Genomic DNA, 16,322 nt, shown 5'->3' with positions numbered 1-16,322 from the left:
TAGACACATAGACACACTCTGATTAACTCTAACACATATAAAGCATTGTTTTTTTTAAAAAAAATCTTCTTTTATTAGAGCTTTTAAAACTTCTCAGTGGATCCACGTGTGATATTGTTTCTCTTTCCCCCTGCAGTCACCAATACTTAAAATGTGGCCTTCATGTGCACCTAACAGCATAAGGAAAACAAGCTTTCTTTTTTACAAACTGTCTTTTATTTTTGTTTGCCTGATTGTAGTTGTGACAGTCACATTGTGAGAATCCACAAACAGAGAAGCTGTTAATCTGGGACTTTTTTGCTGTTGTGACCTTCAGTATATTTGAGGGAATAATAAGAAAAAGACTCTTGTTCTTTGTGTTGTTATTAATTGGTTCGGTTGTTCCAGTTTTTTTTTTTTCTGGATTAGAAAGAAATCGTACCTTCCCAAAGTGTCCACGACCCAAAACAGCAATGAGCCTGAAGTCCTGGAGGGACAGCGGACCTTTCTTCTGCTTGCTGGAGAAACCAACAGGCACGGTGAGGAAGAACATTTAAACTAGACACCAAAAAGTAACAACTGCTGATATTACATGACACACATATAAGGACTGTGTACGTGTGGATAATACAAGCTGAATAATACATTAATACATACATGTAATAATGGGGAGCAGACATTTTAAGCTGCAACAGGAGGAAAAGCAGAGGATTTATCAAAAACATCAATGATTCTGTTTTATTCGGGTGTCTGAAGATTTTTGACAGCTAATAACGCAGCAGCTGCTCTCCTGAAAACGCCCAGCTGGGAGCGCTTGAGAGCGCTTGAAAGGCTTTGGAGGCACGCTGTGCCTCCAGGTGAGTGTTTGGTTGCTATGATACAGAAAGTACACAGACGTAATCTGCTGCAGGTACCTGACTCTCTGTCTGACTGCTGCTTTTACTCACACACGCACAGGAAACCAAATATTCCTCATAGTATTATTTTAATGTTAATACGCACACTTGCACGTGTGCACACTTGGACAGCAGCACTTAAAACTTGTGACAGAGGTTTGCTGTAGCGTTTCTCCCACTTCCACTGTGCTTAGACAGCTGGGTAAAAAGTGACAGTGGTGCATGCAGCTGGTTACATTTGTAACTCTCTTAAAACCAGAAAAAAGATAGATGTGTAGCGATGAGCACAGAAAAAATGCTCAGCCTGTCGCCATGCTGATGTCGCTTTGAGGACATCAGGGAAAAAAACAGAACACATGTAGTGGGTTTCCTCCATCCATAAGCTTCAGGCCTTTATGCTTGGAGGGTTGTAGGGAGGCTGAGGCGAACACCAGCAGATGGTAGGTAAGAGTCAGGGTCATTCATTCACACTTGCATTCAAATATTGAGCAATTCATAATTAACCTGTACATAAAAAGGCCTGTATGGTCTAAAGGCTCAAGCCCAGAAACATTCTGGCTTGGACGTGAGATTTAACCAGAAAGTCAAAGATCAGCTGCTCATCCGGCTCGTGATCTTTCACAATTCACAAGTAATTGTGATGTAGAAAGTCAGTTAGAAAATTTAGGTGTCGTTGGTTGGGTGTTTTAGACAAAGTAATAAGAATTCAAATCCACTGAAAGACCAAAACAGCTCAAACGACCTCTGTACGTTTCCTAACCGGAGGAGGCCCTGTGATAAACGCAGGATACGCTGGAGAGATTGTCTCTTGGCTGGCCTGGGAGGCTGGGGGGAGAGAGGTCTGGGCTTCTCTGCCCTCACAACCGAGCCCCAGATAAACGGCATAAAACAGATGATGGCTGGTTTTATTTCCACCTGTGCTTTTCCTACTGCCACATTTCAAAATGTTTTTTTGTCTGATAAACTTCATCCTCATTATTATATATCATCATTTATCATTAAAATCCAAACAAATCCATTTTAGAAAACAAAGAAGTAAAAGTGTTTCGGTGAGTGTGCGTGCGTGTACCTGCTAACTGAATGGGTTCGGACAGGGGACTCAGGGGCGAGGTCTCGGGGGGAGAGGGGATCGATGACTAGATGTTGGTCCTATCGGAGGACATGCGAGGGAAGAGACAAAAAAGGAACAGACGTGCAGAGACAGAGATTATAAAACAACATGAAATGGAAGACAGGAGACGCAGTCTGGAGCTGATGGTGACTGACCCTGCGCTGGATTTTAAATCTTTAAACCCCGCAAATACCAGGTCGACCACAGTCCTTTACATCCAGGTGTGGCTGTGCTGCTAACAGGAAGGACACCGTAACAGAGCAGAGAGTGGGTCGATTTTACGTCTCTGTTCACATCAGAAGGAGAGCTGACGTAAAGCAGCAATATTTGCAGTATTTACTCATACCGTAAACTCTTCCTCTTTCAGTCATTTTCTTGTAAATCAGACTCATGTCACATGACCATTATTTAAATGTTAAATGCCTAAAATTATATTAACTTAATAACTAAATCTCCTGTCATTAAAATGATTTACAGGCTTATGTGACTTTATAATGATGGAGCCAAGTCTAACATAATTATTTTTTCTTTCACAATCAGTGTTCAAAAAAGGAGTGTTTGTGCTCCTGCAAGCTACCTGGGAGTTAGACAAGGTTAAGGCACTAGAACACATCCCAAGCCCTGAAAAGTACAGTGTGCTTACAATGTAAGATGGGGAAATATTTGATTTTATTTATTTGTAATTTTTTCTCTGATACTTGCCTCCTTTCATCGAAACTTACCCAGAATGTATACATTTTTAAAAATTACTTAAACTGCATTACTTAACACTACTTGTATTTGATGCTGTTACGCCTTTCTTTCCCTGCCAATTCGAACTTTTAGTTTCTTTTTTAGTTAGGAAAGCCCCGTCCCTCATCACACACCTCCCCTAACTCCCGGGTTTCCTCTCGCTCCATCGGTCTCACTGGAGTGTTAATGTCCATGTCTCTCTTGTAATCGCCTCTTATTGGAGAGTCGCTGTCCAGACTCAACTTTTCCACTGAGATCTCCCTGAAAGACCAACAAATACACACACACACAAATAGACCAACGTGTAACACAGACAAACAGACAGAACAACACAGAAGGGTAGTTAGACACGGGGCTGGGAAGGCATCGTTTGCTTTATTCTTTGTCTGGAAACAAAAGGAAAAAAGGTTCAAGGAAAGCTGCTACGTTTGATAGCAAAGTCTGACTGACGGTTATCAAACGTCACTCCCGATGAAAGACCGAAGCGTGTGCACCTGCGTGTACATATCTCAATGCGTCTCACCCAGAGTTGAGTGTGAGGCTTTGTGCGTTGGGACTGTAGGTTCCTGAGTTGTTGACGGTGGGGATGGCGTTTCGAAGCAGCCTCACCCACGTTCCGATATCCACGTTCATCTGACGAGCCCGGAGGAACGCCTTGCCTGAAAAATGCACAAACACACACATCTAGTCAGAGTCAGAAATTAATCAAACATAACATTCAGCCACTAAAACTATTTTGTTTCTGTTCAGGAATGCTGATATTTAGAATCTTAATAAAAAATGTTAAAATTAAAAATGGAAATTTCATAGATGAAAACAGAAATAATATTTCAGCATTAAAAACATAATGTTAATTTAAGAGTTTTCACATACTGGCAGATTAACAATTACAAGATCATAAAAAAATATTTTTTATAAGACACGTTTATGTTTTTATAAGACAAAAAAACGCCAGACCTTTACAGAGTTTAGCTCAAGTTTTTATATTCTGTTTGCTTTCCTATAGAAATGAAGGTAAAAAAAATAATAGTCACCACTAGAGGGTGCTGTGGTCTAAATAAAAAAAGCAGGGAACTGATGGCATAAGCAGTTGTATGTTTTACTGCAGGTAGTGTCCATCTTCCTGTCATGATAAAACTTTTAAAGTTTTACTGTTTCTCCATATAAAACTGCCCTCAGGCTGCTGAGTAGAAAATGGAAGAGAAATAGAAAATGTGTAATGTTTCTTCGCTGCTCTGTCTGCTCCCCACCTTGTTGCTTAGAAAAGACTTTCTTCTGCCTCCGCAGGCGCGGGACTCTCTCAATAACCGGGTTAAAGAAGGTCACCTGGAAAACACACAAAACAAAACATGAAAAGAAACGACCAAAAAAACCCACCCATATTTTATTTTTACGCTCAGAAACAGCCTTTCAAGTGTGACGTATCAAAGCAACGCTTTCCAGCACAGGTGCATGTGGCAGCTCACGGGTGGGCGCGCACATCTGAGTGTGTGTTTGAGTACGAGTGATTCGCCATTCATTTCGCGGTTTCTTTTTTGCAGGTGTGTGGTATGTGTGTACCTCAGCCAGCAGCAGGCCCTGAGGCTCCAGCTCCAGCTGAACTCTGTGCTTCTGGTTGTCCAGGAACTCCTCCAGCTTCAGGTACTTAAGAGCGCACAGCGAGCGGTAGTCCTTCCAGTAAACTGCGATCTCCATCTCCCTCGACTGAAGCGCAGGCACCCAGCGGTATCAACAGAGAGAAAAGCTGCCTTAAATAAACTCTTTGGTGCCTGCGTGCAAGTTTGTGGGAAGGAGATTGTATACTGACCCTTTCAAGCTCCACAGTGAACGTCTGGTCCCAGGCCTGCTCTCCCACAGTCTTCCAAGCAGTCTGACCCACCACTGTGTTATCCAGCTTCAGCACCGCACTCACCTCAGCTAAACACACACGCAAACCAATGATTTCCTTCATTAATGAATCCAAAAATGCACAAAATAATAAAAAAAAATTAACGCCGACCAATAGGTTCCTTTGAGATATGGAAAAAAGGACTAAGACCTTATAAAAAGCTGTTTGCAAACTGCCTTTAACCTCCTAGGACCTGGCGTCCACATATGTGGACATCATATTTTGGGTTATTTAGACCAAAATACTCAATTTTGCTCTACATGGGCCTAATATCCACTTACGAGGACATTTTACTGCAACTGTTCTATCAAAATTTTAAACAAATATCCTCATATGTGGCTCTCATTTTTCTTAAAAACAAAAATAAGGTAAAAAAAAAAAATCTGGTAATTCTTTGTTTTTACTTTCATCGGGTCCCAATATGCCCAAATATCAAAGAGAAATTAAAATGCATGTTGTGGAGGAGTTCAAGTCTTAGGAGGTTAAAGCATCTGTCACGACCTGACAAATAATATCTAACCTGATGAGCCTAAAGGGACCCACGACAAAGTTGAGGGGAAAAAAAGCCAATACAGCCAACAAAGAAGACATAAAAAGCTGAAATGAAAACCTTAAATGCACCACGTGCACACTCATACAGTCACTCACAGGAGAGCTCCTCTGTCTTGCTTGGCGTCTTCCCGCTGACGGAGCCACTGCGTCCGTAGAGCCCCTTGCTGCCCCTCATGAAGGACCGCGTGTCTCCGGGGCTGTAGCAGGGCAGCATGAGAGGTGTCCCTTTATTGCGCCCTGGGACCACCTCTAGTAACCCAACACAGCCCAGCAGCTGCACTTGTAATGTACCTGAAGACAGAGGAAAACAATGTAGGCACAACCTGAATGCATTCCTCGCTTCTGTACCTTCTTCTTCATATTGTAGGATTCTCCTGAGCCTGTATGACATACCAGTGAGAGGCGATGGCTTGCTGAGGGTAGTATACTGGTTTTGAAGGTAGGGGGCGCCGTGGCGGGAGCTGAAGGCAGGTGAGGAGGCCAAGACCAGCTCCTCTTTGATGATGCTGGCCTTTGGATGGTCCTCTGGCAGCTCTGCCAGGCGCTGGTCAAGAGAATCTCTCAGCAGGTCCAAACGCTGGGAAGCCTCGCTCAGACGAGACTGTGCCTGCAGAGCATCGAAACAGACGATATCTACCTTTTAAACTCTCAGACAGACATAAAAAAACAAGAAGTCCTATGCTACTTCTCAGTGCGCAGATATCACAGTAGCACACCTTAATTTAATCACATTTTTTGTGACCTGCTGCTTTTAAGTGCATGCAGAAAGACAATGTTAGGCTTGAGCGAGTTTTTATGTTCATTTATAGAGTAAGTAAAGGCGTGCGAGTGAGGATTCAAACGGCAGAACTCTCACGGCATGTGGTGAGAAAACAAGTGGTTCATTGTCACTGTGGGGGTAAAATGCAGCACGTTACGCGGCAGCTGCTGTTGTGAGGCTCTCTCTCAAATATTTTTATGAACAGATTGCAGAGTTCAGCAGCTGAAACTGTTCTGCGAGGGATCTGACATCACGGGACACTCCTGCTCTGAGTTTCCTCGACGTATAACGAGAAACCATATCAGACCCAGACAACTCAAGATGCCATAATGTTGGTGAACAAACAAAAAAAAAAAAAAAAACTGTTGATAAGAGATCAAATTTTTGTGAAGGATCTAAGGCAAAGCCAAAGATAGCTGAAGTCTCAGAAGTAAGAGATAGCGGAAAACAAAAGGAGCAGATCTGAAGAAGATCTACAGGTGTGTGTCAGCATGATGTCATCGGTACAGCTGCCGTCTCACACGTGTCTGTGTGCGCTTTGAAGTGTGTGAAAGCGAAACATCAGCAGGATCCGCTCTAACCTCAGACAGAGCTTTCTTGTCCTGAACTTTGCTGGCCCCCAGGAGCCTGAGGACGTTTTTGGCCCCCTCAGCAACAGCATGCTCCACCCTGTAGTGATGTCTCAGCTCTTCGATACGCAGCTCCATCCCGCACACGTCTTGGTTACCTGCGTGAAGGAAAGGGGCAAACAACATTACTGCACAGCCGACACGATGGCAATCTCCTACGCAGTCTCTGTGCTGCGCGCGTGGCAGCTACGTTAAGGCTTTCCTGTTTTGCCAATGGCGTGTTACAGGGAACTCCCCTGGGCATACTAAGTTAGGTTAATGCCTTAATGCCTGTCATGCATTACACAAGAGGCGAACAAAGAAAACATTAGCGAGGCCTAGAGGGAGGTAAGCAGCCTCTGACTGTTCCCCAGCAAGCAGTGCTTAGCATAATTCCAGCCTCTCCTTCCAAATAGCCCCATATCCCTGCTCTAAAAGCAAACAGAGCAACCAAACAAAATAAGTCTCTCACCTATTTACATTTTTAAAACAGCTAGCAAGACTAAAGCAAAAACACTGCTCTAAATTTGTAGCTTCATCTCTGCTTTTCTCAGAAATATAGTACCTCATAAATGTACATTAGTGGGAAACAGAAAGTCTTATAATGAGATGCAGTGCTTTCAACTCAAAATCTAAAAACATGCTCAAGCTCCCTCACTTAAAAGACCAGATATGAGAATCAGCATAAGAGCAGCACCCTACAGCACAAATTAGAGCAAAGTGCTTAGCTTAATGGCACCAATACAGCCTTCAAATGATGGGCAACAAACTGAGAGCACTCAGATATGGGAAGAGCCGGAAGGAGGTGTGCAAGCGTGATAAGGAAAAGGACAATTGGACAAATGGCATTCAAAGATGATGCATTTGACTTTCAAACACCAGATTGGTTTAGAAGAAGGACAGAAGACCAGGATGGATGGTTTTTACAATTCTGAGCTGCTCAAATAACTGCAGGAGACAGAAGAGAAAGCAAGGACAGGAGGGAGGTAGGGGTGGAGAACGAAGTGGGTGCTTTTATCTCCTAATAAGGTGTTCTGCCTGGAGCCCAGACCTCTGCTAGATGACCCCTCCACCGGGTGTGGTGCCTGGAGACTGTCTGTGTACACCATACACACAGCCCTGTGATATGGTGTGTGTGTGTGTGTGTGTGTGTGTGTGTGTGTGTGTGTGTGTGTGTGTGTGTGTGTGGTTTAAAGAAGAGAGACAGAATCAGAGCCAGAGAATATACAGCCGTGGTTGCTGTTAGAGACAATCAAATAGAGAAGAAATACAAAGGGAGGGGTGTGTGGTGGTTGATCAATTTAGTCTGATAAACACGAACATTAGCTCAAGCTGAAATTGTAGTTTAAGAAAAAGCCAAATCTGGCTGTGCAGCATCATTTTAAACTCTGCTGGAGAACCATTAGCTGCTGCTAGTATAACACACCCCTTTGTGCTCAGTATCAGAGCATGAAAATCCAATTAGAGATGCACAGACTGTTGGATTCTGGGTCAATACCAACACAGATGTTTACAATAACACTTTACGATCACAGCCAATGGAGACAGTGTACTGTTTTTTCACATTTTGCCTGCTTTGTTGTTAATTATTCCTCCTTTTATTCCAGTGAAGACAAGAAACTAACATTTTAGAAAGATTTAACTGGTGTAAAACTGATATGACAACAGATTTCAGCCACTGATATTTAAATGCTATTTTGTCAGCCAACACACATACACTCACCTACTGCTTCCCCAAACCATTACACCACCAGCAGCAGCCTTAACCAATGATTCAAGGCAAGATGGATCCATGCTTTCATGTTGCTTACATCAAATTCTGACCCTACCAAGTAAATGTACAGCAAAAATTGAATCATGAGACCAAGCAATGATTTCTCATGTGCTACTGTCCAGTTTTAGTGAGTAGCCTGAACTGTAGCCTCAGTTTCCTGTTCTTAGCTGACGGGAGTGGCACCCAGTGTAGGCTTCTGCTGCTGTAGCCCATCTGGGTTCAAGGTTAGCATTCAGAAATGCTCTTCTGCATACCTTGGTTGTTTCTGTTATTTTACTACTAGCTCAAAGCAATCTGAATATTCCTCTAAACAAGACATTTTCACCCAGAGAACTTATGCTTTTCAGAACATTCTCTGTAAACCCCAGCTTTCTTCTCCCATTCAGATGCTCAGTTTGAGCTTCAGCAGCTCATTTTGACCACAACTTGATGTCTAAATGCATTAATCTGCTGCCATGTTACTGGCTCATTAGATGAGCTAAACGGATGTACCTAATGAAGTGGACTATGAGTGTACGTATTTGTGAACGATGTTCGTATATGTTGATACTTTTATGCTGCCAAAGCTGTGGCTTGGCTGCATTGCTTTTCATCCTTTTAATTTTCACTTTTAAAACAATTTCAGAGGGCTAACATTTTAAATACGCTGCTGCTTACTGTGGCCATTAGCCTCTATATGACTATTTATATCAGGTCGGAGCAGTGGAAAGAACTCCAGATCATTAAAAACCCTTTAGGTTTTCCACATGGAGGACACAGATGGATAAAGTATGCCCTTAAAAGGCCCTTAAATAATCCTTCCAAATGGACATCATCTTCATTCCCTTAGAAGACACCCTGTCTTTTAACAGCCATCGGCGCTCGTCTGACAAGAGCAGAAAGGAATAGATAGCCCCAAAGGGAATATACCGTCTTTAAATCTGTTTTTTACTTCCACCCCCTCCCATCGCTCTCCCTCTGCTCTCCTGGTACATTTTACCAGACTATTCACCTCCCGTGACCGGCATCAGTCGGCCTGTTTTCCCAGCAGAGGGGTCTTAATGGTCCACAGCACTTAGTGCCCTATAGCGGCATGTTCACCTGCCCTGGCATTGATCGCCCTGCCACAACACATAATATGAATGTCCAACAGTAAAGGGAGAAAGCACACAGTTAAAAAAAATAAATGTTTGTTTGACTGTATCTACAACTGCACTTCGGTATGTGTGTTTATATCCATGCAACTGCTGCACACCTGATGTGTTTCGTTAACATGAAAATAAAGAGACTTTTAATCTGCCCACCACATTTTTTGTAGGCTTTTTTGTGTGCATCTTTGTGTGAATCGAATTGATTGTGCTAATATACCAGGTGGGCTATTTCACAGGCTTTTCTGTCCCTTATTTGGCCACCACACCGATATAAACAGACACACACACGCACGCACGCACAGCTTTCAGCGCGTCAACTCCAACTATCCTCTTCATCTTCTTCTCCCAGGCAGAGAGATGAAAACAGAGTCGGCTCTTCATTGATCTGTTTATGCTCTCTCATGTCTGCTGTCTGGAGCTGCTGCTCAGGACAAAACGTATTACACGCAGAGAAGAAGAAAAAAGAGACTGCAAATGCCACAAAGGGATAGTGAGATTGAACACACCTGACTAAAAGCACCTTGTCACTGCCAGCTGACCACAAGATTTAATATGCGATCGTTTAGTTCACACATTATGTAAGTACGGGCCAACTTAACACTCTTTCTGGCTTTATATGCAATAGAGCAGGTTGGATTTAATTTCTGTATCCACACTGATTTACTGCCAACAGACCAATTTACTGTGATTTGGATCAGCAATGGGTGCACTGATGCTTTATGGTCCTGACTGTGTAATTGTAACCTCTGATGGCTCTCTACTTTATAGACATATAAAAAATGCACTAAAATGTACCTCGGGAAATGAAAAGACCATGGTCAAAAAGCACAGGTACTACAAAAGAAGAGCAATCAATGTGGTTAAATGTGTCTATATCCCTTTAAACTCACCCTGTGTGTCGTCATTATGCTCCGTGGCCTGAACAGCTTTTCGAATTTGCATGCGGATGATGTCGATCTTGGTCTTACTGTCCTGAAGCATCTGCTGCGCCGTCTGCAGCATCTTCTTATCCTGGGGAACCAAACAGTAAGCAAGCCACATCACAAGACAGAAAAAGTAGACAATTATAACTGTCATTAAGACTATGCACCAGTTAGTGAACATCACAACAAGGTTTTCCTGCATTTACTTGCCATCAGATTAAACATTATAAATCAATAAATCTAAAGCTAAAGATATAAAATCTTTAAAAAAAAGAAACTAGGATGTATATGAGACAAAATATAAAAAAATATTATAAGATCCTGATTATGAGATTATAAGATCTCACCATATATATAAAATACAAGGTTAAAGGAATGATGTTTGTCACTTTACAAAAACAAAAGCAAATAAATAACTAATTCTACTGACGAATCAACAGGGTGCCATATCCCTGCAGCAGTAAGACAAGTGGAGATGGAACAGAAAGGCTAAAAGACAACGAAACAAAGGCAATGTATATAGTAATAAAGGTAATCAGGTATTTATGAGTCAGCAGATGGCAAGGTTACTAACATGAAAGTGTGCACACAGTCTGCCACTTGGGAGGGGGGAATCTTTGTCTTGGACATTTTAACCCTTGCAGTCAGTGCTGTACACTTTCTCCTGTTCAGCTGTGCTTGACAGTGTGTGCATGTGTGTGTGTGTGTGTGCATGTGTGTGTGTAGGCTGTTCCGTACCTTGGTGGATCCATTGGAGTAAACAGGGATCATATTTTCAACTCCCTGTTTGACTTTGAGCTCAATGTTGAGCTGTCTCTCCAGGGCTGCGATGCGTTCCTTGTGGGCTGACGTACGACTCTCAGCCCCCGGAGACTGAGGACACTCATCTGTGGCAACAAGTAAAGGTTGGAAAGTATAAAATAAGGAACAAGATGAGGGTTCACATGGTGTGCTCTAAAGTGAAAATACCCTTTAGGGAATTACAAGAGTACTCCAATAACATTGCACTGTATTTCTGTGTGGAGAGTACAGGAAACTGATCCAGTGACTTAAGATCAGAGATCAACCACAGCCATAAGGGAAGAAACAAGCTGTAGCAAACAATGTCAAGCAAGATGATATAATATAAATAATAACATAAAAATTTCTATGCAGGCGCTGTGGAGAGCATCCTCACACAGAACATCACATCCTGGTATGGAAACAGCTGTGTCGAGGATAAAAAAGCTATTCAGAGAGTGATCCGCGTGGCAGAACGCTGCTGCAGGACTGCTCTCCCTTCCCTACAGGACATTTACGTCAGGAGATGCTGGACTAGAGCAACTGAGATTTTGAAGGACCCGTCCCATCCCAGCAACGAACTGTTCCAGCTTCTGAAATCAGGCAGAAGGTTCTGCACCATCCGAACAAGAACAGAGAGGCTCAAGGGGAGTTTTTATCAGGCCATTCGTGTGTTGAATACTCATTCACTGTATATATAAAGTTCTGTCTGTCTCTTTTTTTCTTTGCACAGTCGAGGAGCGTATCAGGTCACATTTCACTGCGTGTTATACCTGTATAACCAAACACGTGACAAATAAAGAATCTTGAATCTTGAATAAGCAAAAGCAAATTTTCTAATAAGTTGTAAAGTAGGAGGAAAAGAAATACTACATGACTGCAGATGCTGAGGACTGAGCTCATACTAAAAATGGCTTCCCTTGTTCATGTTATACAAAGTTAGATCATTATGTTTTGAGTCTGTGCTCCACCACATTTTACATCAAGCAATCAGGATGTGATTGAAGTGTACGCTGAGCTTTAATTTAGGGGTTTAAGACACATTTAGCATGAACTGTTTAGGAATTACAGCACTTTAAATACACAGACTTCTATTCCAAGAGGCTCAAAGGAAATTGGACAAACTAACATTTTAAATACAAGGATTTAAAAAAATCCTTTGCAGTTTATGACTGTCTATAATCCACATCATGAAATGCTGTGTTTGCTCTCTTGAGATGCACACACAGCATTTATTGCAGCCACCCTCAGTTGCTGCTTGTCTGTGGGTCTGTCTGCAGTCAGTTTTGTATTTCAAATCAAATCACTTGATTTGATTAATAACTGAAAAGCAAGCGCTGTTTGGCTGAGATTGCTTGATCAGTTTTGTAGCATGTACCAAGTCAAGTGCTCTTGACTTGGTTAGTTTGTTTGTGTTTTTTTAAAACCATGGAAATAATTCTGTCATCACCCACTTAAACTGTCTTCTGTGGTCTTCCAGGCCATTTTTGGTGTTCCTGAGCTGACCAGTACATTCTTTCTATGTAAGAATGAATGACACTGCAGATATGGTCACTTCCAAAGTTTTTGCTGTCTCTGATTGGTTTATTTTGTTTCTTCAGTCTAACGATTGCTTCCCTTACTTGCAAATACCTCTTTCTGGGCCTCATTCTGAGATTTCCAATGAACTTGTTAGTTAATTACTTTTGGTCCTCTGAAACGGTGTATAAAAATGGCTGTAATTCCTCAAAGATTTAACGCTTGAATTAAAGCTGAAAGTTTGCATTTAAACCACACCTTGATTGCATGATTAAAAATCTACTATTGTGGTCCTAGCTGCACAAGACTCACACAGCTTTTGGATATGAAAAGTAAAGTTAACGAGTATATGTTCTCAATTGCTGCTGTCAATTCTCATTAAATAAAACTTGTTGTCTGTTCTCTAAACGATGTTCCCTATCAGAGCCAAAAAGGCTGATAAAGCAGGCTGTGTGTTAGGGTGGACGAACGTTTTGATTAACAAGTCACTACAGTCCAAACATGTAGTATCTCTGCCACAAACACACTTGTACTTAGTATGCTGGTCATTACACCAGCTTATGCACTGAATTAATTACTGAAGATTAATGACTAAAGATAACGGAGCGACAGTTTCTAGCATACACACCTCGATTCTCTTCTCCTCCCTTCACCACAATATGAGCGTCCAGTTCCTGCAGCTGAGCATGCAGGTTCTCCAACTTGCGGTTTGAAGAGCGCAGCTGACTGTCCACCTGAAGACATAAAACCATTGCTGTTATGGAAACCATATTATCTACATAAAATCGTCAGTGTACACGCCCACCAGTGAATAACATGCCGGACAACGTGTGGACCACTAACAAGACATGCAAGAACACAATGACAAGCAAGAGAAGATGTCAATCTTTGAACCAATTCAAAGACATTAAATTAAGCTTTCCTTTATTTTCCCTATAATAAACATGCTGCGCAGTGCTCTAAACACTGTGATTCAGACTGTTTTTTTATACTCTTGGCTGTGTATGACATCAAAAAGAGGGGATATCCCTAATATGGTCATCTCAGGCAGAACACTCAAAACTTGTTTACAAAGGGCACTCAGTGAAGTGAAAGTGGACTTAATGGCTTGTTTCAGACAGAGAATGAAGTAAGGTGCTAATCCAAGGCCCAGGATGGGATAAATAAAGATTATTTTAATTTCTAAGTGAGCCAAAGCTGCTGTAAAGAGAATCGATCCACTTAAGCTCTCAGTAATTTTCTTGAAACAACATCTGAGCCTGAAAGTCATCAAAGAATTTATTATTTTGTTATGTTGACCTTCTGCATTAATCTTTGTTTTTTTAAGTAGTTAGTTCACACACAATGCCATTACACCCACAGGCTCTGCAGGAAACAAAAGAAAAGCCATAAATAGTTCTCCATTAATGCTGCTGGGTAATTTGCTGACAAGTGAAAACTATTAACCTGAAGGTGACATATTTCTGTGCTCGCTCAGTAATAAAACAGGTGTAATTGCATGAGAGTGAGCTACAGTTCTTTCCCTTTGAATAGTCATGACTTTTTTATGGCTTTACACAAACACAGCCTGAAACTTTAAGAATCTTCCATCTATAAAACTGCTCCAGTATAATGATAGCACAACGGTTTGATGCATACTCTGTGAGCAGCAGTGTCTAGGCAATCCTTTTTAATATTAAAGTAGCTGATGTACGTTTCAAAAAGGTGCCGTTGTGACAGATTTTGCATCAGAGGAAAAATGCAGGTTACAAAGTAAATGACAAAGTAGTCATTCACGCTCCTTGAAAAAAAATCTCCTGAAAACAAATCCACAAGTAGTAAAGGTACGCCATGTGAGTAGAGTGACCTGTCTGTGGTTTATTTGATCCCTGTACCCACATAGTAGACAGGTCTGGCCCGGATCTGGTGTCAAGCCAGCACTGATGGCTGACTTCTGGCATGGTAAGTGGTATGTCATCCAGATATGGGCCAGGCCTGGCGTAGGTGGCACTGTGTATGTATGGCATGCTACATCTTGCCCGATTGTGGTTGATTGGTTTATGTGGCCCAGGCTCATAGAAAACAGGTCTGGCCTGGATCTGGCATCAAGCTGGCACTTCTGACTGACTGGTATCATGGCAGGGAGTAACCATGATGTGGGCCAGGTCTGGCAATGAGGCACTATTTATTTTCCCATTTTAGTTCGAAGACCTAAAATGCCATGTTGCAATACTATACTGCTATGGTAGCCAACTTTCCAAATACAGGTTTCACAGGTTTGTGAGTGTACACTTTATCCAAAACCTAGTGAGGGTTTACTCATGTTTACCACCGGGTGGCTGTAGCTCAGGAGGTAGAGCAGGTCTCCTACTGATCTGAAAGTACTGAAAGTTTAGTGGTTCGATCCCTAGGTCTGCATGTCAGGAGGGTGAATGTGTATGAATGTAGTTAGGAAGCACTCAGTGTAGAGAAAGTGTGGGATTGGGTGAATGTAGCATGTTGTATAGAGCACTTTGAGTAACCTGGGAGAGTAGAAAACCGCTATATACGAATCAGTCCATTCACCGTCTGAGCGGAGTTTTCGTCATGTGACTTTTGCACTTTTATGTTCCGGCACATGTTGTTATTACATGGCTTGATTAAAGTGGACATTAGGCTGACATCTGGGGCCAGAGCTGAAACTGTTCTGGGCCAGCAGTGTGTCTGCAACTGGCCCGTGGCTGCACACAACTTACACCTGGCCCACATACCGCAAAGAATGGCGGCCCTTTGGTGGCCCCGATCAGGTTTTCCAGAGGTAATCCACACATGGGCCAGCACAGGACCACCAGTGTGTCTGCAACTGGCCTTGTGCTGGCCCATGTGTGGGCCACCTCTGGCAAACCTGATCTGGGCCACCAAATGGCCGTCATTCTTTGCGGTATGTGGGCCATGTGTAGCCACATTGTGTGGGCCACATCCGGGCCATACCAATTTTGCTATGTGGGTATAAGCTGGGATAGGCTGCAACTCACCCACCACCCTAAAGTGAATAAGTAGAAGCTGAATAAATGGATGGACGGAACTCATTGTCAAGTTCAAGACACCAATTTGAGCTTTGTGACATGGCGTATTATCCTGCAGGAAGCACCCAGTAAGAGATGCATACAATGTTGACATAAAATGATGGACATGGTCAGGATCAATATTCTGGCTTTGGCATTTATGTGCTCAGGAGGGTCAACAAAATATCCCCACACCATTACGTCACCACCTCTGCTTTCATGTTGTTTACGCCACATTTTGACCCCACCATCCAAATAATGCAGCTGAAATCAAGACTCATGAAACCCAGCAACATTTTTCCAATTATCTACTGTCCAGTTTTGCAACTTTATATATGTTCTTAGCTGACAGGAGTGGTCTTCTACTGCAATATGCCATGTGCATCAAGGTTTGACTTATTTTATGTTCCATGATGCTCTTCTGCATACCATGGTTGTAATGAGTGTTTATTTAAGTTCCTGTTGCCTTCCTGTCAGCTCAAAGGAGTGTAGTCATTCCCCTAAACAGGACATTTTCACCCAGAGAAATGCTATAGTGATATTTTCTCTTTTTTTCTGTGATTGTGTGGGAAAATCCCAGTAGACAGCATTTTCTGTACTTTTTCTTACTCAGACCAGCCACGTTAAAAAAATCACCATTTTTCCACT

The 16,322-nt window shown here is 42.3% G+C and overlaps 1 protein-coding gene across 1 annotated transcript in view; it reads right to left on the bottom strand.

Annotated features, from left to right (window-relative positions):
- The window catches only part of pkn1a (protein kinase N1a), a 64,363-nt gene that overhangs the window by 4,986 nt on the left and 43,055 nt on the right, over positions 1-16,322 (bottom strand). Inside the window, exons 3-15 of the mRNA XM_085356113.1 lie at positions 13,280-13,385; positions 11,092-11,240; positions 10,321-10,441; positions 6,500-6,645; positions 5,552-5,765; positions 5,255-5,449; positions 4,526-4,635; positions 4,279-4,422; positions 3,969-4,044; positions 3,242-3,377; positions 2,853-2,979; positions 1,945-2,024; positions 422-497 (exon numbers count right to left, since the gene is read on the bottom strand). Coding sequence (XP_085212239.1) covers positions 422-497; positions 1,945-2,024; positions 2,853-2,979; positions 3,242-3,377; positions 3,969-4,044; positions 4,279-4,422; positions 4,526-4,635; positions 5,255-5,449; positions 5,552-5,765; positions 6,500-6,645; positions 10,321-10,441; positions 11,092-11,240; positions 13,280-13,385 — 1,680 coding nt within the window. The remainder of the gene's footprint in view (positions 1-421; positions 498-1,944; positions 2,025-2,852; positions 2,980-3,241; positions 3,378-3,968; positions 4,045-4,278; positions 4,423-4,525; positions 4,636-5,254; positions 5,450-5,551; positions 5,766-6,499; positions 6,646-10,320; positions 10,442-11,091; positions 11,241-13,279; positions 13,386-16,322) is intronic.

This window comes from Diplotaxodon limnothrissa, linkage group LG6 (genome assembly GCF_057381915.1).
Source record: "Diplotaxodon limnothrissa isolate DT_005_m linkage group LG6, D_limnothrissa_male_GT1.1, whole genome shotgun sequence".
Lineage (NCBI taxonomy): Eukaryota > Metazoa > Chordata > Actinopteri > Cichliformes > Cichlidae > Diplotaxodon > Diplotaxodon limnothrissa.
The sequence above is the reverse complement of the archived record's forward strand: the minus strand, read 5'-3'. Positions and strand labels throughout refer to the sequence as shown.